This window comes from Copadichromis virginalis, linkage group LG10 (genome assembly GCF_057382275.1).
Source record: "Copadichromis virginalis isolate Kocher_CV1m ecotype Utaka linkage group LG10, C_Virginalis_male_GT1.1, whole genome shotgun sequence".
Classification (NCBI taxonomy): Eukaryota; Metazoa; Chordata; class Actinopteri; order Cichliformes; family Cichlidae; genus Copadichromis; species Copadichromis virginalis.
In genome coordinates, this window is record NC_140627.1 from 16,077,684 (window position 1) to 16,102,737 (window position 25,054).

At 38.1% G+C, this 25,054-nt stretch overlaps 2 protein-coding genes across 2 annotated transcripts; one reads left to right on the forward strand and one right to left on the reverse strand.

The window, feature by feature from the left end:
- Nucleotides 1-575: 575 nt before the first annotated feature.
- On the reverse strand, nt 576-14,049 carry LOC146700124 (complement factor B-like). The gene is made up of 18 exons (XM_085470198.1): nt 13,939-14,049; nt 12,985-13,191; nt 12,715-12,900; nt 12,268-12,444; nt 11,840-11,926; nt 7,153-7,292; nt 6,229-6,373; nt 6,011-6,136; nt 5,749-5,847; nt 5,418-5,552; nt 3,723-3,829; nt 3,199-3,328; nt 2,940-3,078; nt 2,757-2,830; nt 1,882-1,982; nt 1,659-1,788; nt 1,488-1,537; nt 576-984 (listed from the first exon to the last, which is right to left on the reverse strand). The coding sequence occupies exons 1-18, from the start codon at nt 13,994-13,996 to the stop codon at nt 811-813; spliced, it is 2,265 nt and encodes a 754-aa protein (XP_085326324.1). The 5' UTR covers nt 13,997-14,049; the 3' UTR covers nt 576-810.
- A 2,520-nt stretch (nt 14,050-16,569) lies between these two features.
- Nucleotides 16,570-24,951, forward strand: chek1 (checkpoint kinase 1). The gene is made up of 14 exons (XM_085470199.1): nt 16,570-16,741; nt 16,974-17,039; nt 18,079-18,193; nt 18,987-19,095; nt 19,293-19,357; nt 19,457-19,526; nt 19,636-19,824; nt 21,548-21,652; nt 21,737-21,820; nt 21,893-21,977; nt 22,060-22,228; nt 22,441-22,572; nt 22,680-22,781; nt 24,643-24,951. The coding sequence occupies exons 2-14, from the start codon at nt 16,975-16,977 to the stop codon at nt 24,733-24,735; spliced, it is 1,383 nt and encodes a 460-aa protein (XP_085326325.1). The 5' UTR covers nt 16,570-16,741; nt 16,974; the 3' UTR covers nt 24,736-24,951.
- Nucleotides 24,952-25,054: the final 103 nt, after the last annotated feature.

Genomic DNA, 25,054 nt, shown 5'->3' on the forward strand with positions numbered 1-25,054 from the left:
TGTGTGTGTGTGTGTGTGTGTGTGTGTGAAATAGATTACAAGGCACTTTTTAGTTTTGCCGATTGAATCCATAATATTTGCATCAGTGGGACTGCATGAGGTTAATGTGTCTGTGTATATAAAGATCAACCCAATCACTAACAATGCAGCCACTTAAGTGTTTGAAACTAGAAATTAAAACCATAACAAATGCATTTCTGCACTTTTCAATGGAGTTACCTTCCACAGCAGGAAGCGCCTATATAAAAACTATCTATACACAGTCACATTACACAGCAGCTCCCATTCATCATTAATCCCAGCCCCTCCCCTGGTATCCATACTACAATGCCCATCTGCTGTATTAGTGAAGATTCTCTTATCGACCCTTTTGTACACAGGCACCTGTTCATGAACTGTGACCTGGGTCTGTAACGTTTACAGAAGCTAAAGTCTGTTTGTTAGTTTGTTTTGGCAGGTTGTGAACTATGTGCGTCGAATAAAATGTTCATTTCTTTCCTGCATACGGTCATATCTTTTACCCTGATCAAACTGATCTTGAACAAGCTTCTGTTCAAAACATAGCAAAGCACAGCTCAAACCTCAATTATTGGTTTTATTTCAGAAAATTCTGAGTAAAAAAGTGAAAACAGACTTTGTGAAAGTCTGTTTTCACTGTGAATTTACAGTGTGACAAAAAGAATAAATGAATGATTCAGTGGGTTCAATCATATGTTCTTCAATTAGAAAAATAAACCAAGGCAGCGTTTTAAACAGAGCACACATTGTATAAGAGAAATCCCAAAACGAATTTGCAGCATGTCAAAGAGTTTAATTTTCCAAAAACACAAGTGGTGCATAGTCCATATCTTGTCTTCCAAGTACACCCTTGAGGAAAGGGATAACTCTGAAGAGATTAATGTGAAAGTCTCTGGAGTTTGACGTTGATTCTTTAACACCACCGGCTGTGCACACTTTCTGGCTTCCCCAGCTGACCAATGCGACCTGTCAAAAAAACAAAACAAAAAAACAATTGGTTATTTAAAATATTGGTTATTTAAAAAAGAATGTACAAGGTAAAATGACATGAACTTATTTTCTTAGTGAATTTATTCCCTAAGGTTATACTTGGTTGTGATATACAAAACAAAGTAGCTGATTTAGATTTCACTGATTTGCCCTCACATGTAAGATAGCCTTATGGAGCGGTCGTACACGACTTATCGCTTTACTGTTTCTGCTTTCTGCTTGACCTTGACAATCACGGGGTTGAGTCCTGCAAATTGTCAACTCACCAATGTGCTACCACTCACGCCACCAAACCAAGGAAATCTTTGCTCACTACCTGCTCTTCTTGCTAAAATTGCTGTTTGGATGTCTGTCTGTTCTGAGTAGGACTTTTGCATGGAATGTCAGCCAAATTTAAAATGTGTGTTTTTTCTGTTTGTAATGGCTGTGCAGCAGAACCGTTTGAGTGCAGTGGTTGCACCGTGTATATTGCAGCCTACCTGTATTGTGCGTTGTTGAAAGTTTTTATACACAGCACCTCCAGAGTCACCTGTACCAATGAATAGAAACACACAGAGATACAAAAAAACAGAAAACAAAGTCCGAGTCACTCATCTGCACCACTGTCACTGTATTGGAGTATAAAATTTGATATAAAATTAGGAACTTACCGGTACATGCAATATGATCTCTGAAAGGTTCCCGACCACCAGTGCATATGAAGTTATCCGTCACAGCATCTCTCAGTGTATCAGCCGTTATGCCCTCTACACCTACGGCATGTTTGATGCATTCATATCTCTACATCGGAGAGGTTTTAGGAGAAGAATAAGGAACCTGTGCTTACATACCCAAAGACACATGCACAACACAGCTCACAAGTGTAAAACTTACATTATCACCAAGCTTAGCATGGACATCTTTCAGGTCCACTACATTGCTTGTCCTTGTCAGGAAATTCAGTCTTTCGAGGTGATTTTTTAACAGAAGTCTCTCTGTAGATAACAGAGAGAGACAGAAGAATACAGGTGAGCCACTCTGCAACCCGTTCCATCAGTTTTTTCCTTTTTTTTTTTTTCAACAAAGCATACCTATTCACAGTGTATACCCAACAAAAGACAAAGCTTTCTGATGAAACAGAGGGAAAAGCTAAAAAGCAACAAAGAACCATCAAACAGGGAGCCAATGCACACCAGACACATAAGTAGTAGTTAGGGAAAAAAACAAAACAAGCAGAAGCACGAAGAAAAAGAATAATGGAAATGTGTAGCAAACATCCGCGTGTCAGTGAAAATTTGCAAAGTGAGTCCCTAAACACTGGATCACTTTGTCTGCTGCATCCTGCGAGCAGCCAAAGCAAATACAAGGAGCAAGAACCAGCAAACTCCTCTAAACGCTGGTCACGAGATACACATTTTTTTCCTTGTGGGGAACACAAGAAAAACAGTGGTTGGACACTGCAGCACAACTGTGTGTGATAAACGTGCGATCTTGCTACCTTTGCAATGGTTGCTTCTAAAACTGGACCAGGTCTGCAACCACTTGCAGTCCAGTTATCCACTTTTCCTCTTAGGGTTTTGCTTATTTCAGAAAGACAATGACAAAACTAATTGTACAAATATATAAGGACAGTGTGGCTCTGAGCTCAATAACTCACAGTCTGTTTAGGCAACATCACCGAGCTCTACATAAAATTCTATATCTTTTGTTGTTTTTACAGACTTGGCTCTATGATGAAGCTATACAGCATACATACAAAGTTATCACACCTTGTGACTCGCAGCTCTGGTCCACCAAATGTAGAGCAGCATTGGTCTCGCGGGTGCAAGGTATGCAAATGGGCCTGAAAAAATGTATTATTTCAAACATTCCAAACAATAAAAAGTGTTTTATCAATAATCAGTAAATCAGTACAGTACAAACAGAATAATTTGCATAGCCTAATTTCTTACCTCACGTCAGTGGATATGACAACATATTTCTCCAGTTGGATCAGAGCCACATCATAGTCATAAAACTCGTTAATGCCTTTATTCTTTTTGGCAGTAACATTGTAGAGTGGATGATAAAATAAAGTTTTTGCTTTTTTAACTGAAAAAAAAATCAGTTGTATTATTGTTAATATCATCAATCAAAAACATTAGACATATTTATCTATAGCAAATTTATAAAACAGGGTATCATGCTATCTTTAGATAAAGTTTTCATTACTTTTGTTATCTCCATCATCAATTTCAACAGTGACTTTGTCAGGCAAAAAACCAAACACGCAGTGAGCAGCAGTCAGGACGAACTCAGGCGTCACCAGAGAGCCCATACATTTCTTCGAGTGACCGTCAGCCTAAAATTTGAAATAAAAAACAATCATATACTTAGACTGCTGCATGCACTGAAGCAAGACACGCTTAATTTACATAATTAATCTACTATGTAAAACATCTGGTAGGGAGAACATAGCAATATGGTAGATGAATCTGATGTCTGTTCACCTAAAAATAAAAATTCATTAAATCTATGAGTTTTTGCAGGGGCGTAATTTCCAGGGGGGCTATGGGAATTTACTCAGATTTATTTATTCAATGAGACAGACCCCCCCCCCCTCCCCTCCCCAATGTTCAGCACAAAGTTATGCCTATAAGTTTTTGGATGGTTCACTAGCAAACATGTAAGGATAGAGATTTATATATTCAGTCGCATTACTCTACTGGTTTAAATGAAACAGCGAAACTTTTCACCTGAGTAGAAATAAACACCATCCATGGATACATTTTCCTCTTCAGCTCATTGCGGTTATCCGTATACTCTTTGTGAAGTCCACAGAGACCCTTGACTTCATCTTCATCTGCATGAAAACAATAAATGAATGATATTTAAAAATAGAAAATCCAGTGTTGTTCATGTAGATAGCAGAAGACAAGGAATGCATTTTTTTGTTATGTGTTTATCAATTAAATTTCTTTTGCAGCTTTCAGCACGGAAGAGAAGGGGCACTTAGCTTACCATTTAAAATAGTCAGGGAGATGGGGCGAGTAATCGCGGTAATCACTGAGGCAGGAAACAGCTGATCTTTTTGTTACAGGTAAAATGATAAAGGACGTGAGGCAGACAGGGACTGTGGCCTGCTGCACAGACAGGTTGCATAAGTATACAACATGGATGTAGCCTCCAGATTGGAAAAATTAATTTCAAAGTGCCAATTCAGAAGTGCTTTAAGCCTAAATTCTATCAGAGGGCCACCAGATTGGGGTAATTGTGGTGCTGTAGAAGTTTACAGGGGAAAAGGCTTTTTGTCTTGATCTCTGTAATTTATTATTGAAATATTAAGTATGTTTAAAAAGAACAAAAAAAAAAAAAAAACAATGCGTGTGCGAGTTCCCATTCAGACCTGCCCCTCCAGTCCCCAAAATCAACATCTTAGCTGCAAGATGCAAAAAGCCAGTGGTTGACATCGCGATAGTTACATTAATCATCTGGTCGTAGGTTGCTTATGTTCATGGACTCACATATGACTGCATGTAAAACTGCACGTAGCTTCTGTGAGTGACATGGAGCAACTTGGATTTTTTCATTGGTCAGCAGCTTGTTTGTATGGAAGGGAATGGGAAAAATTCCCCAGGCTTTGTATTTTCTAATGTGTTTGTTTGTAATTCAGTTTAATTTCTAAGTCCTTAAATCTGAAATAATTAAAGTTCAATTTCTGTTTACGTAGTGGGTTTGCTTTCATTTTAGTTTTTATGTTGTGGAGAGCATTTGTTAACTATAATAACTGTGCTTGCATATGTAAGCACAGTGAGCCCATTCCTAATGAGTTTATGCTCGCAGGTCCTCATTTTAAACTCTTCTTGAATACAACATCATCTATATTTTGTAAAATACAGTCCACATTAACACTGCAGCTCAATGAGTGTGCAGTTTCACAGTAAGATGTTTTTTTCATGACTTATCATTATTTTCTTATTGAAGTTTTTAAAATTTCGTTTTCATCTGTTCTGTGAAGCACTTTGCAATTTTGTTCAATTCTAAATTGGTTTTATAAATCTACCAGTACTGCTGTTGTTAGTAGTAGTTGGTAGCAGCAGCAGTGAAGACTGAAGTTGAACAATGAACATTAGGCTGCATTCAGTTTGGATTTCAGTATCTCAAACCCTTTACATTACATTAAACTGCATTATACAGGTCCAGAGGGATACATGATCATATTTCTATCACGGCTACATCACTGGTGTCAGGCTAGATAAAGAGTAATCGCTCTGATCTCAGGTACTTTAGGAAACGAGAGAACCAAGCAGGCCTCCAGTTATGATCATTTGTCTCCCTTGTGTTTATTAGTGCTGGATGATGAATGCTGGAGTGAATGCAAACACACAAATACACACACAGCTGAACTACAAACAGATGGACGTTCATGCTTCACTTCAAACACAACTTACTGATCATTTCATCAAAAGTGTCTTGTAGTTTTTCTAAGTCCTTAACTCTGAAATAATGGGTTCCTCCAGTTCCTGCTGTGAGGGGCATTAGGTCATCATCAAAGATGTCATCTCCAATGGCAAAGATATAAATGTCTGTAGCAGAATGAAGCATAACATGTTTATTTATATACAATATATACAGAATGCTATTGAGCACGCTATGCATTAAAGTGAGCATCGAACAAGAAACTGTTGTGTATCAATAAAATGTTATTGTAAAGAAGGATCAAGTTGGAATGATTACACTGTATAAAAATAGAAACATGCACAAATTGGATGGAAAACTCACCAAGATAGTCGTCTCTGGATCCATCTGCCAGGTTCAAATATGCTGAGTTTTTTATTTTCGCTACAGTGGGTGCTGGTGAACCGCCCAAGTTATAAGCCCCTGTTGTGAAAAACAATGACAAAACCTTTTTTTTTTTTTAAAAAACGATATTTTTAGATATTATTAGAGCCAAAACAAAACAAAACAACCACATTGTGATAACAAGAAGTTAACGAGCATTTCTTATTGTTGACGGCAGAGTTAATCAAGAGGCTGGAAATACCATCTGTAAAAACGATGATGACGTGACGATGCTCCTTAAAATTCTCTCCAGCTCGAATCTTTATAAGAGCCATTTTCTCCAAGAATTCCTCAAAGACAAGGTTCAGATTTGTTCCCGTGTTTCTGTCTTTGAGCAGGAAGAAGCACAAAACGCACATTCCTTAACTTATTGTTAGAAACAAACTAACAGAGTACAATAGCAATACGTGCTTTACTCACCACCAATATCAAATTCTTCTAATTTAGTTTTGACATCTGATAGTTTGGCAGTGCCGTCCATAAAGTCAATAATGTTGACAATTTCATAGAGTTCAGAGGAGAAAAAGATGATTTCGTAGTTTGGGGTCACGGCAAAGGAGGCAATCTGTTGATACATAAAGGAAATCAGTTACATAAAGAGTTGATCTCATATGAACTTCTGTCACGCCATTGTGAACACGTGTAAACTTAATGCAACACCTCCTTACATTTCAGATTGCTTATGTTTGTTATTTTGTTTAGTAATTGATCCATAAATCAGCAGCTAGCGTATCCTGTGCTGAACATTGACAACCAGCCAAAGGACTCATGCCAAGAAGCATCAGTCACGGTTATGAATTGTAATACATAATGAAATTTACTTCTAATGGGACGTTGCGGTGGCAGCCAGATTGGATGAGATTTAGTGTGTACGTTATGTGTACATCATGGAAGATGCGCTCCTTAAAGTGTGTCAGAGTAAAAAGCTTCACACTCACGTACGCCTATGGGTCCATGTGCCACATTTAAAGGCAGAAATAAACCAGTGACACGTGAATAATTAAACTGCAGCCTGTCATTTTATCAAATATCTGATCGAATGTTCTAAAGACTCAGCGAATATGTTGCCAGCATCCTTCAACAGCAGCCTGTAGCTTCACCCTATGCACAGCGTTAGACCTCCAAACTGAGCCTGCAATTTGCAAAGCAATCCTAATATAACTCCAGTCCAAGCCCAATGTTGCTGACTGTTTGCAAAATCAGCATGCTATAGCACAAAAGGAGGTTTTGTAGCAGCATAAAAAACAAAAAGCTTCCAGTAAAATGTGCTTTCATATCATTTTGGAAAACTCTACTTTTGACTTTTTTTCTCAATTTTTGAAAGAAAAGCTGTTTGTTTCTCACCGTTGTGATGAGTTTCACCACAGCGTCTCTGGATTTATTGACATAATCTTCGCTGATGCTGTCAGAAATATCCACACCAATGTAGATGTTAAGTGTGCCATTTTTTGAAATCCTGATTTTTCTGCCCTCCTGTGTTTCCTCTGAATGACAAAAGATACTGTCAGCTTACACCTCACAAACAAAAGTCTGAATAAACACTGTCATTGTTAAATTATTATACAGATAGCAACTCTGTTACACTATATGTTTGCATATATTAGCACATTTTGTTGGGCTGAATTAACAACAAAGAAGCATGCATTATTATGCTATGATTAATTCTCTCATAACACCCCCAGTCATTGCCACAAGTAATTTTATTGTTATTTAAATATGCCTAAACAGCAAAACGCACCCATCACTTTATTAGATACACTTGTTCAACTGCTCATTAAAGCAAAAATCGAATCTAATGCAGATGTGGTCAAGACGACCCACTGAAGTTCAAACCGAGCATCAGACTGAAGAAAGGTGACTGAGTAGATCAGAAACTGCTGACCAACTGGGATTTTCTCGCACAACCATTCCTAGAATATGCATAGAAAAAACTACATATCCAGTAGGGGTGCAACGATATTCGTATCGATATTGAACCGTTTGATACAGTGCTTTCGGTTCGGTACGCATATGTATCGAACAATACAAAATTTGTAATTTATTTTATCAACTTTCCTTCTGACGATGCTGTCTGTGTTGAGCGCTCAGTGAATCTGCGTTCGACTACTCCGCCTAGGGTCGACAGTGCAGCCTAGGCGGAGTAGTCGAACGCAGATTCACTGAGCGCTCAACATAGACAGCATCGTCAGAAGGAAGAGCGCAGGGCAAGCTAGCGAGACAGAAGTTAAGCTCCCCTTGTAACATGGACCTCCCCCACCCTCATTCAGATCTGGCGTTTGGAATTATTTTGGTTTTCATGTGACGTATGATCCTGAAGGTAAGCGAGTCATGGACTAAAGTAAAACAGTATGTTGGATGTGCCGTGCAATGCTCAATTACATGGGTGGGAACTAGTGTGTTAGCGCAGTTAGCTCGTTAACGTGTTGGCCGTCTAGCCCCATGCACGGGGGGATCGGCGGTAGCTCGTTAACGGAGATTTGCCGTGTTGTGGCGTTAAGGTCATTTCAACGAGATTAACCTGAAAGCACTAGTGGGAACACAACGAATATGACTGCACATTTACGCCGACATCATCCTAGTGCAAAGACAAGTGGAAGCAGAAAAAAAACAAGCAAGCATGCTACTAACTTTAGCCGAGTCATTTAGACAGCTGTTTAATATGCTGCTGAGAATATAGCCCAGAAGAAGCGGATAGTATAGCTTTTATTTTGGAAAGAGCCATTTCTCTGTAATAAACTCTCTTTTCCAAAGATGAGTGATTCCTCAATCAGATACAGGGCTCGCAATATCGCTAGCCCAACGTCCCGGTGCTAGCGATTTTTTCAGTCGGGCTACCAAAATCTATCTCTGCCCTGCCCGTCGGGCTATTGTAGGAAGGAAAAATATATGTCAATGCTTTTGCATTCTTTCGGAAATGTAGCTGGGTAATTATGTCATTGGCATCTGTGAGCCACTGTCAATATGTGACATATTGAAATCTAGTTTGAATTTGCGCTTGTTCTTTTGCTTTCACTTTGCAATCGCGCCAACTGTATATAGAGAGCGACAGTACTGATCTGTGAGTGATGATAATTTGCGCACCAATTCCTCTGACATCGTCTTATTAATCGTTAGCTTACTATGCAAACATGACAAGTGAAATCTCCCGCAGCTTAAACATGTGAGAGGTTGATCGCGCAGAGAATCGCTGAGCTTATGTGAGTGCGTGTGTAAAAGCAGCAGGATTTATATTTGACTACGATGACCTGGATGACTGAGAACCTTCACAGACAGATATATATTTTAGTTCTGCTGAGCCAAATAAGACAGGTCAGGGTGAAGAAGTGACAGCCAAAGAAAAGCTTACCACAAAACGGAGAAGTTATGACAAATCAGACTATAAGGCAAAAAGAAAGTGCAGCTTTATGGTTTCATGGACAAAAGAATTTCTGTGGCTGCAATATGACGAGCTAAATAACCAGGGCTGCACATAAGTGGTCCGCAGGTGCGCATTCGCTGTAAAAATAAAAAACACGCACAAGGGTTAGGGTTAAATTTAAAAACTGTACTTTTGAGTTAAAATATATATTTATAATTTTAATAAATGACAAATTAAAAAGGCATGAACATTTTTTATGTATCGAAAAAATATCGAACCGTGACACCAAAGTATCGAACCGAACCGTGAATTTTGTGTATCGTTGCACCCCTAATATCCAGGGGTCAGAGGTCATAGAATAAAAATGGCCTGTAAATGGCCTGTATTTGTATAGCGCTTTACTAGTCCCTGAGGACCCCAAAGCGCTTTACACATCCAGTCATCCACCCATTCACACACACACTGGTGATGGCAAGCTACATTGTAGCCACAACCGCCCTGACATTGTAGCCACAGCTGCCCTGACATTGTAGCCACAGCCGCCTATGAATGGACAGACTTCTTTGAGCTGATAGGAAGCCAACAGTAACTCAGATAGCCACTTGTCACAACCAGAGGTGGCATAAGTATGCATATTTATACTTAAGTTGACGTACAAATATTTGTGTTAAAAGTACTCTGGTAAAAGTTGAAGTACTGAATCAACTTCTTTACGCAAGTAAAAGTGAAAAACTAAAGCTTGAATCAGATATGTAAAATATGAGCAGAGAAAAAGTAGAATTTTTTTTAAAAAAGCTCTATTTTTTGTTACATGTGTGTTAGAGAGTGACTTTGCCTTCACACCTAAACTGGAAAATTTGTACAGCCAGGGGTGAAAGTGGGATTCAGTGGATGTGGTACCCTAAGATCCGTTGTACTGACTCAGCATGGGGAACAATAACCTCAGTATAATTTTTATTGTGAGTTGTAGATTTTCTTGATGTACAAGCTGCGATCAGCTGACTTGCTGCTGTTCCTCTGATGTTTACTGCTCTTCGTGGATTTACAAAACTGAGTTCAATGAGATGTAAGCAGATGTTTCACAAACATTTATATTTCCAATATAAAGTTGATATAAAGGCCGGATTCAGGCAATGAATCTCAGCATCAAATTCGGCTTTGCTACTCTTGATGTAAACCTCTGGTTACAAAAAAAGTATGCAGGAGAGCATCTCTGAATGCCTGACACATCAACAGAAGCCCACTCTGGCTGTCACTGCTGTCAGCTAAGAGCAGGAGTGCGAGACTACAATTCATACAGGCTCACAAAAAATGGACAACAGAAGATTTGAAAAAATTTGCCCGGTTCGATGAGTCTTGATTTCTGCTGCAACATTCGGATTATAGTGCAAAGACATTCATGATGTGTAAACAACTCCATGAAAGCATGAGCAATTCACCCTGCTGGTGGTTGTGCAATGATGTGGGATGGTTTTCTTGACAAATTATGGGCCAAACAGAACACATTTTAATGCCACTGCCTAAGTATTGTTGTTTACCATGTCTGCTGCTTTGCAATTGATTGATTGATTGATTGAATCTTTATTTTGAACATGTTGAAAAAGTATAAAAAAAAAAAAAAATAGAATTAAAAGAGACAAATGAACAAAGCAAACAAAAGGAAAACGAGCAACCACAACTCCAAATAACGTCCATGTTCAAAAAGGAGCAGGAAGAAGCATAAGCTTATTTAATCCCACCCCTTTTCCACTATCTAGTATCAATAGACTACAGAAATACCTCCTTGTAATTACATTATATGTTATGTGTAATTTTTTTTTTTTTTTTTTTTTTAATATATACACATATATGTTTCTATCTATCCATACCTACGTATATACACACATACGCACATATACACATTTTCAATAACCCCATTAACACCTGAAGGATACACAACCTACAATTTTATATATATTTAATATATATATATATATATATATATATATATATACATATACATACATACATACATACATACATATACACATACATATATACCCATACCAACAAACCCGTGCATGCGCACACACATGAAAATATTAGACAAGAACACCCTATCAAATCTCTACCTTTTCCCTGTACCCTGTAAAAACCATATCCTTAAACCGCTTTTTAAACTGCGCCATGCTTGGACATTGCTTCATATCTTTACTTAGTCTGTTCCACAGCTTCACTCCACACACAGAGATGCAAAAACTTTTTAATGTTGTACGGATACGAGGATGTTTTAAATTTAATTCCCCCCTCAAATTGTATCCCCGTTCCCTTTTAGAAAACATTTTTAGAATATTGGCAATCACAGCGTACCCATCTTCTGATGGCTGCTCCCAGCAGGAAACCCACCATGTCTCAAAGCCCAAATCATCTCAAACTGGTTTCTCAAAGACTTCAGTAAATTAACTCAAATGGTCTCCAGTCACCAGCTATCAACCCAACAAAGGATATTTGGGATGTGGGGATGATTCACATCTGAAGCCAACAGATGTGCATTTTGCTGTCATGTGAATATAGACCAAATTCTCTGCTGAACGTTTTTCAAGATATCCTGTACCTGGGCTCCAGAATGGTACTAGCAAGATGTAGCTAATATAGTGTCCAGTGAGAGTATGTAGTTGTTGATCAATAACTTACCTGTGGACTCTAAAGTGGTCAGGCTCTCTTTAATTGAATTGCCAAATGCCTTTGAAACCTCCAGTGGTGTGTCGAAGGTGTGTTTATCTGCAAGAAATACGTATGTGATATATAACAATTATACTAAAGAAAGACTTTATAACAAGGTGACTCTCAGGAGTTTCAGGAAACATTTATAGATAAGAAGCTGGTGAGGGATCATATTGTCACTGCACACGTGATATTTAGATGGTCAGCACACATCTGCAGATCCTATTTGCTTAACCAGTGACTAAGTCACAGCAGGACGTGATCCCACACTGGCTTCCCACCATTAAGGCCTCCAAAGGAAAACAGTAGATATCATACAACCAGAACATTTAAAAGAGCAAAGAGTGGCTAAGATGATGGCACAGAGTGTAAACAGTATGTGTTTGTGTCATTCTTACAGTAGCATGCTGGCTCAATGCCAGTCCACTCGCCGGTCTGCTGACACACTCGTTCACTGGAGCCCACCAAAAACAGGTTTCCATTGCAGGTGTATCTCACCGTGTCATCAATTCCAAAAATATTCCCCACTCTTGAGGCACCAGGTGGGATACCAGGATTAGGACAATGATCCCCAGCTTTGGTAAGAAAAAAACCCAATGTCAAAAACCCAATGGAAGGCCTGAATGCAAGCACCTACTCAAGAAAAGACCGTTGTGGGGCTACAACAAAAACCTTACATTCATCATACTGTGTGTTTTAACAGCTGTCAAATCTAAAGGTATAAAATGTCAATTTCAGTCTGTCTAAATATACATAATAAATTGTATTTTTTTAAATACGAGAATGAAATCTAGAAAGCTGGAACAGCAATGATCAAGTTTTAATCATTGCTGTTTGGGACTCACAGTCACGCCTGCAGATTGGAGTGGAGCCGCTCCACTTCCCATTCTTTAAGCACGCGCGTGTGACTGAGCCTTGCATTGTGTATCCAGAGTAGCACTCATACGTGGTCTCGTTGTCCACATAGTACTTCTCCTGAGGGGGGGAGACACTTCCGTACTCCAGCACATTGGGGTCTGGGCATTCAATCCCTGTGAAACAAAACAAAAGGACCCTCAGTTAATATGTTGTTATCAGGCAGTGTGAGGCAAGGGAGAAACATCTTTGCTACTCACGCTTGCATCTCTGAGCTGGAGATCTTTTGGGTTTTGGTCTCCAGGAGTTATTAGCCTGACATAAGCGGGTTATTGCTGGGTATGGATAGTAGCCCTCAGGACAATGGTATACCAACATGCTGCCTCTCTCCAGGTTGTTACTCAGTGTGTAATTCCCTCCTTGCATTTGCAAATTACTCTCAGGGCAAGCACATCGAACACCAGCTCCTGAAAAAAAAAGTCCACAGTTCTCAGAGGCTACAATTTAAGTATATCATACACTTACATACGTACCACTACACAATTACTAAAGTAGTGTAAAATTGAAAACTTGCCTTTTTTTAAAGTGCACAGTATGCAATGAATAAACGTTCTTTTATTAAAATCATCATTTTATTATTTTATTAAAATCTTATCATCACGAAGGGTTTATACATTGTTTTACTTACCTTTGCGAAGTATTGTTTGTATTACAAGAATTTAAATTGTTATGTTTTAATGTGTAAAAATGCAAAAGTCTGATATTTTATATTTAACACAACATTATTTCTTTATTTCCATAAATAGATGAACAAAATTTAGAACAGACTTACATTTTCTGAAAAAAAAATCTTTAAAATTCACTATAATCACATTTGATGATGTTGCTACTTGATAATGATTTTATTTTATTTAATTCTTGGCAATATAACTACCTCAAATTAAGAACATAACATAGTTTTAAGAACATAAAACTATTGTACCTTAAGAAAAATAAGCATAGAAGTCTCTAAAACCTGATGGATAGAAGGACGTTTGTGTAATATTCAGTTATATATTAGTTAATAAATAAATATATTTGAAAATTGATCAGTTTTTATAACTATGTTATGAATACTAAACCTTATACAATGCATAAACCTAAATAAACAACAAAAACATTATTGGAAACTCAAAACTGTATATAATTTTTTATCTAAAATAAAAGTATCTTACCCATCCAAAGTGCACATAAAAGCGCTGCAAGCCGACTCCAGTGGATAGAAAATCCCATCTTGAAGCTTAAACTGGGGGACAGTTTAAAAATGAGAGTATATTGCAGAAGTGGCCGATTTATTTCGGAATAGAGAGTGATGTTTAAACTGGGAGTGGACAAAGACCATCCTGGTACTTATTAACTTTATGACCCATAAAAGAGGATCAATACATGTTTATCACAGAAAACACTCAAACAATTTCTACATTTACATAAATCCTTCTCAACTGATAACTTATTTAGAATTACGCAAAGATCTCTTATCTAATATATTACTTACAATGTGAGCTGGGACGCTATTTACAGTAGTTATTATTTGTAAACTTTGCTTTACTTTTATTACGTGCTGAGCATCTCAATTAAATACATAAATAAATACAACCAGTAGCAAAACATTTACCAAACTGATTAGGTTCATTAGTAATAAGATTTGCTATACAAAGAGTCTGCATCTTTCAGCAATAAGAATGAAGATCACTTCATCACTTTGTGAAAGACTATGTGGAAAACTGACAAATTCAGAGTACACAAGGCACGAGGCCAAGAACTGATCCCGAATGCCCCCAATCTCTGGATCTCCAGCTGGTCCTCCATTAAAGACACACTTGACACTTTACTAGGAATATTTTGCTGTCTTTTTTCTTGATATCTTTTTTTCTGGGAAGACTTTGCTCATGTTATGAAAAAGATGCCAAACTATGTGATGTTGTGTTATAACACCTGGTTGGTGCAGTAAGAAGTGACAAACAGAAAGCAGCTGAGCAGCTGAACCGCTGTATTAAGCAATTATCTTTCACTTAAAACAAAAGGTGAAGCACTACAGTAACAAAAGTGCTCTTGACTCAGATTTTTGATTTTTTGATTAACTGTTTTCATTTATTCAATTGTTTATATATGAAATAGTTAAATGCATCAACTACAAATGTGGGTTGCATGGTTTGTGTTGTGTGTCCTGACCTTAACTAAGTTTTTTTGGATCCAGGATTTCCCGTTATGTGTACACATGCTGTCACATGTTACACGAAAAACAAAGTCATTGTGAAATCAAGACAAAGTACAAACATTCACTTCATCATTTCCCAAAAGCACCAGGCTTGCTTGTTGACACATTGATTCAAGTATTGATTAAACACTCCGTCGTGCCTCAAGCTCTCTCTGGCTTTGAGTTTGTTTTCTGAAAAACATTTAAGAGATTATGTTTTGAAAATGTGATTTTTTTGGTCTTCTTTTTAATTTACATGCCACACAGACTAACTGGGCAGTTTTACAGTGTGAATACTGGACACATCAGTTCCTCCAGTAACAAAACTCCACTATTATTTTCCCTTTAGTGCCCTCAATTTGAAAAGCCTTAGTTCTGTAAGGGCCTTCTGAAATGACAGTATCTGCAGGAGCTTCCAGCTGAAGCTTCACACTTCCAGACACCTGAAAGTGGTTTAAATAAAAGCTTTGTAACATCCATTAACTAGAAAATGTTTTCTCACATGGCAAGAAAGGCTTTTTGAACATTCATTTGCATGAAACTCACAGCTGCATTGCATTTCCCTTATTTTTGACCCACGTGTATTGTAGCACTTTTTGTTACTAAAATTGGATCTTGTGGATTCCACATGCAGCTAGCATGTTATTGTAAATGTCATAATCTGTATTTCTTACATAGTTTTTTACACTGCACAATGAGTCACATTAGATTATTAACATGTAATTACATTAAGTGAGTGTATAAATATTGGTAAATATATTGTAGAAGGGAATAGATATTGGGACATCATTTTTAATGTCAGGGTAGTGGTAGAGTTTGGTGTCATTCTTTCTGTGTTGGTGCTGACCTGAGTTAGGGCGACTCTAAATGAGGATGGGTGGATGGGTGGGTTTTTGTTTTCTTCTCATGTTATTGTTTGTTTTCTATCTTTTATTATACTTCTTAAAACAGCAAAGTGCCAATTATTACTGTGAAACACCTGCATCAGTAATTTCAAAGAAAGATTTAAAATGTTTTTCAGCTCTTTACAAGCCCAATTCAAAAAGAATTGGGAAGCTGTCCAAAGCGCTGAAGACAGAATGCAATGACTGGCATATCTCATAAACCCAAATCTTATTTACATAGAAAATAAAAAAACATGCCACATGTTTAACTTTATAGGCTCCAACCCCGTGAGACCCTAATAAGGATAAACGGAAGAGAATGGATGGATGTTTAACCCTTTCATGCCTAGTGTATCGTATTTAATACATGCAGTTTTTTGTGAATTTTTGAGACTTCTACATCATCAGTGTGATTTGTTACCCGTTTTAAAGTATAAATAAATTTTGCAATGCTTTTTAAAGCATTTTTTAAAGGCCAGATGTAGCAAATATGACGCAAATTACAACTACTATAAGGGGGGAAATATCTAAATAACTTTATAAACAAATCTTTCAGCTGGTTCAATAAACTCTCCATTTAAAAATTTTGTGGCAATTATTCAGGCTTTAAATAATGTTGAATAATGAATTGTAAATCTGGCATGTTTAATTCGAATAAGACTTGGATAACAGTAGGTGAACAGTAGGTGGCAGCAATATGTGTCTGACCGGCTAAACTCAAAGAAGAGAGGCGTAGAAGAAGACAAGGCGGAAATGCGGAAGTTATCGCCAATGAGACAACAACGCGCCAAATTTGTGAAAAATCTTTAGAAGTCAGTGCACCAGGATGAAGACGTGCGTCTGAGCTTTAAGGATAGCTACATGTGGCAGTCGCTGCTGTGTGAAAAGGCTGAGCAGGTAGGTTATTCTTTCATATTTTCGTATTTTAGTTTTCTTAGCGGTTTTCTTTTGAGCATCATGACATTTGACAGAACTCTGTCAAAGTGCTGTCAAAGTTAACAGTTTTGCAAACCGGTAAAGGCTTAACAGACACTTGTTAGAAGAAATAGGACCCATGTTGTGGAAATAACGAATACATAAGTAAATATTAGAAAGCCAAAGTGATGAATGCGTGTGTTTCTGTCTCTAGCATGGCGGTGCCTTTTGTGCAGGACTGGGACGTTGTTCAGACTCTGGGAGAAGGAGCCTACGGAGAGTATGAAAGATTCCTTATCATTGTTTATCATTAGCTTATCGCCTTTAATAGCTGTCCTCTTCTAGCCATCGGACAAGGATTTTTTTTTTTCTTGTTTCATGGGATCATGACAGGCATGTATATGCACTAGAAATGTTCATCTGATAATCCAAAAACATCACTCACAGGAGACACCTGACTCCATCGCAGTCACAGTTAGCTTTGAAAAAAAGGTAGATGAACCAGGTATCAAAATGTAGGTAAAAATGAGACCTTACATATGCGAAAACATGTTTAATGTAGTGTTATGAGACTTGAAAGTTTAACCATTTTTACAATAACAATTCCATGTTTTTTGCAATGGAATTGTTAGAAAACAAATCAAACAGTCAGGGTAGCAATGACTGCTTCTATCATTCTTAAATTATGGCATTATGCCACCATTAAATGAGGTGTCCAGAGATACAAATGCTCAAAGTTTGTTATAGAAGAAAACTACTGCACAAAAAGAACCTTTTAACTTTAGATTGACTCTTTGAGTGGGTTTAAAATGATCTTAAATATTTCTGTTTGTTTGTTTTTGTTTTTCTGATGTATGATGATTGCAGGTATTTAATCAACTGAATCAGAAAGACCTGCAGCTGCGAATGACATCACTAATATCAATCATGCTTTTCTTGTTTTCTAGAGGTCAAAGTCAAGTTAACTTATATAGCACATTTTCAACATTGCATGCTGCACAAAGTACTTAAGAATCTAAAATGCAACAAAAATAAATAAAATGCACAACAGTGATGTAGTAACATATAGAAGGGGAAAAAAATAAATAAAATATAAACAACTAAAACAGACGGACTTTGACACCTGACCTTCTGATTTTATTGAAAAGTTTAACAAAGTTTAAATTACTTGAAAATTATATCTAGAAACACTTTAGGAAGACTTTAGCTCTTTGTACATCCTGTTTCCATTCAGACTTCCTCTCACTTCTCTTCACCTCTGTGTTCTCTTTTCTCTTTATGATCTAACCGGTTTGTCCTCTTTGTGTTCTTGGTCTCAGAGTGAGGCTCCTGGTGAACAGACAGACTGAAGAGGCGGTAGCAGTGAAGGTCATCGATACCTCGCAGGCAAAAGAGTGTGCTGAAAATGTCAAGAAGGAGGTCTGCATCCACAAGGTACATCCATCACTTTCACCTGCACAGTTAGTATGAATGAAAGCAGCGGCTCACCAGTGGTGTGTTGTAAAACAAGTCCAGCTGTTCTTAAATCCATATATTAATACAGTAAACAGCTGCATGAAAGAAATTGTTAATTAACTGAATCACAGCTTTGTATGCTCTCATTTCCCTTTTCCTTGCATCAGTTACTGGCATGAACACAGCCTGTTCATGCCAGTTCCAGACTGTGAGAATTAGATAAAAACTGTTACTGTTGTGAAAACCAACTCTAGCCTCAGCTGATCTGGGGACGTTGGTAGCCCTCAGCTCGAGGGTGTCATTTGTTGGGAAAAGTTTGTTAAAGCTAATGCTATTCCAGGCAAGCTGAAAGCAAACATGCAGATAAGAATACAGATGTACAGATGTGTCTGCTTGTTTTGGCTCACCTAAAATGATGTGACATGATGACAGAAGATCCAAAAACCAGCTGAACAGACACCGAAGAGGCAAACTGAAAGCAAACATGTATGAAGTCGTACTTCATACTAAAGTAAAATATAAAGAAATGGCATTTGTTATTAATGTTGGTTAGATTCATAAAGATAAACTGGCTGAGACTGACCAGTTTGTTCCTCTGGTTTACAGGTACAAACTGATTGTAAGCAATTTAACACAGACTGAAGTTGTTTTTATTTTATTTTTAATTGTTTTAGATTTGTAGAATTAATTAAAAACGTTAAGCTCTTAGCTAGGTAGAATGATAGCTGAGAGCACTGTTTTGAGGATCTTTGTGTGTGCACTTAACTCATAGATGCTCAAACACACCAACATTGTACGCTTCTTTGGCCATCGGAAGGAAGGACCAACTGTGTACCTCTTCCTGGAGTACTGCACCGGGGGAGAGCTGTTTGATCGAATCGGTGAGCCGTAAACTGTCATACAAGAAAAACCTTTTGTTTGCTGATTTATTCTTCCAACTGTAGCTTTCCTGACTCGGATATGATTAGCATGAATACATGAATTCAACTTAGCTGAAATGCGTCTGGAGTTTTCAGTAATCATTCTTTGCAAGTATTTGATTTCAGGCTTACTCTTTCTTCTTTTACGCTCTCTTTAGAGCCCGATGTAGGGATGGCTGAAAAGGATGCTCATAGATTTTTCCAGCAGCTAATAGCAGCTGTGGTGAGTGAAGAACATCTTTGTGTTTATGTGACTTCCTGCATATTTTCCTGCTGTTGTTCTCTTTTTTAAGTTTTTTTATTTTTATTTGACCTTTTCTAGGAGTACCTCCATGATTTTGGCATCACACATAGAGACATAAAGCCAGAGAACATTTTGCTGGATGACAAAGGTGAGGAAATGCAATCTTTATTGAGGGATTCTCTTTTTAGGATTCTCTTTTATTTCTTATAACCACCGCCCTCTGGGGTTGATTTTTTATTTTATTTTTTTACCTTCAGATAACCTGAAGCTGACAGATTTTGGCCTGGCGACCATGTTTCGCTTTAAAGGCCGAGAGCGCCGTCTGAATCGATTGTGTGGGACTCTTCCCTACGTGGCTCCGGAGCTTCTGAGCCAAACAGAGTACAGAGCTCAGCCTGCAGATATCTGGGCTTGTGGCATAGTTCTCACTGCCATGCTGGCTGGTGGTAAGATCCAAAATTTGAAGATCATACACACATCTGTAGTCCAATACCATATGACAGCAATGGCAATGAGAAGTTGATGATATCACAAAGCTGTTAGGTCAGCAGGGCCAGTGTCAAAGCTGCAAGTGGTTGTTGTGCTTGTGTGAATTTGCATTTGATTGAATTACTAATTTTACTAAATTAAATAGCTGATTTTTCATCATTTTTACTGTCTTGTAACTTGCTGTCATATTTCTGCCTGATGTCAGACAGGACCATCCTCAGTTTTCGTCTCCATCTTCAGTCTGACATTGTCTGAACTTTACAGTCGAGCAGATTCAGTTTTCAATCTTTACAGCCTGACCTGTTTACCTGAATATCATCTTATTTTAAGTCAACAGTGAAGTACAAACAAGCTAGGAGATCACATGGTAATAGAAATAAAAGAAGAAATACTTTATTTATCTCTTATATATGAAATTCTTTGGTTATAGCGGTTAGAATTTTTATAATAGAAGTATAAACAGTTAGTGTATATATTAAAAAAAACAACAACAAAACATTAAAGCCCTTAATCCGTTTCGTTTGACAGATTTCCTGACTGTGCCCTTCTGGTGATGTTGAGAGAATGTACAGGTCCACATGGTTCTCACTGTTGTACACGGTGCCATTTAAGTTCTTTCACTCTGTCCATAAAAATCTAAACGCTTACTGGATTTAAGTTTGGCCTCTGTTCAGCAGTTTTTGACTTTTTTTTTTCTTCTTTTTTTTTTTATGTTCCATCAAAGCTCTGACCCGTCTCTGATTTCACCATGAATGTCAAACTTGTTTAAAGATTAACTTCTGTGTTTAACTGCCCCAACCTCCACATTGCAAATCAGCACTGCTACTGAGGTTGGCTACAATCCAGTGATCAACTAGATGCTTACACACACACACACACACACACACACACACACACACACACACACACACACACACACACACACACACACACACACACACTCTCTGTCTCTCTGACAAGGAGTTGTGCGCTAGAAAAGTTGTTTACCCCAGGAGGGTGAAACTTTTAGTCCAGAGTGCTGGTACGGAGTTGACACACAGTGTATTGAAAACATGTTTTGTTTTTTGTTTTTGTTGTTGAACATGACAAACATTGAGGCAAAAATTCAAGTTGCCTTTTACAACCAGTGGAAGAGACTGAGATGCTTGAGTTTTGCTCTATGAGAGGGCACATTACTTTAGCAGTGACACCCAGCAGGAGGGACGTGAAGGGGAAAATGACTAAATTAAAAAGTAAAGTATTTCTAAGGTGAAAGCTGTGTATGTTGTCTTAAACTTTGTCACTACATGTCTGTTATCCGCTGCTTATTTTTTGCCCCATCGCTGCGGAAATCAGTCAGGTCGATGGACGCTGGCAAGTTACAGTTTTATAGATATATTTATATCACATACAGATATAGATATCTGTGTTTATACGCTTAAGAATTGGTTGTAAACTTAACCAAATTATAGACTCAAGGTGATTTAGTTATCTTGAAATACAGTCACATCACTGTAATGGTAAAAAAAAGAGATTGAGGTCTGTTTAAAAATTCAGTTTATTTATTGTATACAGTTCTGAAAGATCAGACAGCATGTCTTACATCATTAGAAAAAATGCAAACGCTACTTCTCTGAGGTTGTGCATCATTGAAGTCCATGCAGTTAATGTGAGGAAACCTTTTTGTTGTTTCCTTGTTAGAGTTGCCGTGGGACCAGCCAACTGAGAGCTGTCAGGAGTACGCAGACTGGCTTCAGAAGAAAACATATCTACCTCCTTGGAAAAAAATACAACCACTGCCTCTTAGTGAGTCGCACGCTATTGTAAGTTTAGTTACTGCATGTTTTACATGTTGTTCTTTGGTTCATGTGTAACTTTTTTAAAATTCAGGTTTGTTATCCAAATTGCTGCTGGCCAGTCCAGATGCACGCATTTCCATCACAGACATCCAGAAAGACCGCTGGTTTACTGAAGGCAAGTCCCAGCAACAGGTTTAGTTTAGCTTCAGTGTTCACTGTACTCATAATGGTCTTTCTGTCTCTGTAGGAGTGAAGCAGCCAACAAGTTCTCTGCACTCAGGAGGGAACAACAGTCTTCGATCTGATGGGTCACTCATATCTCGGGCCAACAGGTCAGAACTTTGCGCTTTTCTAATTTTAGCTCAATTTCTTTTTGTGTCTGATAATCTTAAGAATGTCTTTCTCTTTCTGTAGTGATGACAGGATGCAGTTTTCAAGCTCTCAGCCTGACTTTGCAGCCGGTGGCTGGGAAGCCATGTTGTTAATTAGTCAAAATGACGGTCAAGTCAGCTTCTCCCAGCCGACCAAACCTGAGCACATGTTACTGGGTAGTCAGTTACTAGCTACACCAGGAGCCAGTCAGGTAATTCACATACTCAGTGCTGGATTGGTTTCACTACGTAAATGTTTATATGTGTATTTATTCTCACACACAAAGATGCAGATTATTCTTTTTTTTTTTAACCTTTCACCAAAGTTTCTTTTGATTTAAAGGCATCTGAATATCAACAAAACTCTGATGCATTATTGCTGTGAGCTTTTTAACATGTCCTCATTTCTTCTTTCTGTGCACAGTCGCCGTGGCAGAGGTTAGTGCGGAGAATGACGCGTTTCTTCACTACTGTCAGTGCTGATGCCTCCTTAACTGCCCTGAAAGACATCTGTGAAGGCCTGGCACTTGGCTTCAAACTCACTAGCACCAAACAGGTATATCTATACTCAAATATACAAGATTTTTACATTTCCTGATAACACAGCCTTTTCTTCTGCGTCTCATCATAACATACTTTTATTTTTTATAACACACATTTTAGGTGACCGTGAGCACGCTTGACAAACGCAATAATAAGCTCATCTTTAAAATTCATTTGTTGGATATGAATCAGAGAGTGCTGCTGGACTTCAGACTGTCTAAGGTAGGTTTTATCATTTAAAAGATGAATTGTATATTATTTCTAACACGATTTATCCCCTGCCTTCTGCACGTTCTGACATCTTAACCACTCAAGCTTGCAGTCCATGCAGTCGTGTGAAAAATGAAGTTCAGATTCAGTAGCTACATCAGTGTCTCACATCATTGTGGAGGAATTTTGGCCCACTCTTCTTTACAGTACTGCTTCACTTTATTGAGGTTTGTTTATGCACAGTTCTCTTAAGGTCCCACTACAGCTATTCAGTCACGTTGAAGTCTGGACTTTGAGTGGAGCATTGCAAAACCTCTGTGGTAAATGCACTGCTGTGCTTGGGATCATTGTCCTGTTGCATGACCCAGTTTTGGCTAAGCTTAAGCTGTTGGCCAGATGGCCTCAGATCTGCCTCTAGAATACTTTGGTATACACAGAAACCTCAGTGACCGCAAGGTGCCCGGGTCCTGTGGCTGCAGAACAAGCCTGAATCTTTACACCGCCACCACTGTGCTTGACACATGGTCCTGTGTATTATAGTTAAACATATTTACCTTCGTCTCATCTGTCCAAAGAATTCTTCCAGAAGTCTTGTGGTGTGTTTAGATGCGACTTTGAAAACCTGCCTGTTCTTTTTTCTTTCTTTTTTTTACTTGTTCAGTCTTTTTCAACTAGAACTTTTTGAAATGATTGTTTAACATTTAGCATGCAAACTGAGTCCTGTAGAGTCTGAGATGTAGCTCTTGGGCTTTGGCACTTGCAGTAAGGATGTAGTTTGTGTTTTGCAGGACTGCATGGAGTCCTTTTGAAAGCTTTCTATTTCATATGACTTTACAACAAACATTGTGACTTGTGCTTTTGAACTTGGACAATGGAAGACATGAAGATCATTTTCAGTCTTTTCCCCAGACTGGTGGAAAGTTGGTTTCAGCTGTCTGTAAATAAGGATTTTTCAAACTGGCTGAACCAATAAACTCACTTGAAAACCTCTACATGGATAAGCAGGGCAAATCACTCTTATTTGGCCTTACACAAAAATCCATCAATAAGCTTCAACGTGTCCAGAACTCTGCTCCCCGTATTATTACTAGGACTCCCTCTACCCACCACATCACCCCTATCCTGAAGCAGCTTCACTGACTCCCGGTTAAACTTCGCATTAATTTTAAAATACTCCTTTATACATTTAAGGCTATTCATTCTCTCTCCCCACCATGCCGTTCTGGTTTGGTACAGATCTCCATCACATCCCAGTGCCTCAGATCCTCCTCTTTTTCTTTCTGTTCCATCCTTTCGTCTTATCACAATAAGGAGCAGGGCTTTTAGTCGCTCTGCCCCTCGACTTTGGAATTGCCTACCCTCTGACCTCGAAAACATCACTATTCCCTTTTTTTAAGTCAACCCTCAAAACCCGCCTGTTTAAGATAGCCTACTCTGTATAACTTCCCATGCTCTTAAACTTGTACAGTGTCCTTGGGTGAGTGGAGTGGAACTTGTTAGTGTATATTACCCCTAATATTCATCCATATGTGTCTGTAAAACAATATTGTTTTTAATGATACCCGTAGGTAAACAGATGTAGGCATATAGGGCTTAGATTGTAGCCTATATTCATGTAAAATATCTGTAAAACTTAACTCTATCTATATAGATGTATGCATGCAGTCATCCTTATAGGTCAGTTGGTTTCACTCATGTTTGTTTAAAACGGGTTTACTGAAAGACAAACTGTAGCAGAATTGATACAGAGAAACCCACTGGTCTGAGTCACCTAATGAACAGGTCTAAGAGTACAATGTCCTCAGTGTATGAGTGCACTTTCATCTAATCAAGGTGTGTGTGTGTGTGTGTGTGTGTGTGTGTGTGTTTCCAGGGTGATGGTTTGGAGTTCAAGCGTCTCTTTGTGAAGATCAAACACAAGCTCGGTGACATAATCAGCACTCAAAAGATTTTGGTCCCCATCTAGTGAGCAGATCTTCACACTAATGCTCTCTACCATGGACTGTAGAGAGGCAAACCTGTGTATATATTTACTTGTTTTGTTGATGTTTTTCATGTATTCTGCTGTTGAGTGAGTATGAGTTTGTCTACATTGTCGTTTGTGTTTCTGCTATTAAAGACTGATGTGTTCTGATTATGTTTAAACAGTCCAAAATCTTGAATAAATTATTAAAAGACCAAAGTTGTGCGCAGAGTATTTTGATAAATTCACACTGTAGCTTTGCTGTTATCCATGAAAATCAAGTACACAGTACTGTTAAAGTCTGGAGTTACACCTCATTGCT

Bases quoted from the DNA above. Each gene is read 5' to 3' on its own strand.
- LOC146700124 (XM_085470198.1), bottom strand. From the start codon at position 13,996: ATGGGATTTTCTATCCACTGGAGTCGGCTTGCAGCGCTTTTATGTGCA. The intron at 12,445-12,714 runs GTGAGTCCCAAA...TTCTTACCAAAG, and splicing joins TCCAATCTGCAGGCGTGACT to CTGGGGATCATTGTCCTAAT. The intron at 985-1,487 runs GTAGGCTGCAAT...TTTTTTTGACAG, and splicing joins TTCAACAACGCACAATACAG to GTCGCATTGGTCAGCTGGGG.
- chek1 (XM_085470199.1), top strand. From the start codon at position 16,975: ATGGCGGTGCCTTTTGTGCAGGACTGGGACGTTGTTCAGACTCTGGGA. The intron at 17,040-18,078 runs GTATGAAAGATT...TCTTGGTCTCAG, and splicing joins GGAGAAGGAGCCTACGGAGA to AGTGAGGCTCCTGGTGAACA. The intron at 22,229-22,440 runs GTAATTCACATA...TTCTGTGCACAG, and splicing joins CTACACCAGGAGCCAGTCAG to TCGCCGTGGCAGAGGTTAGT.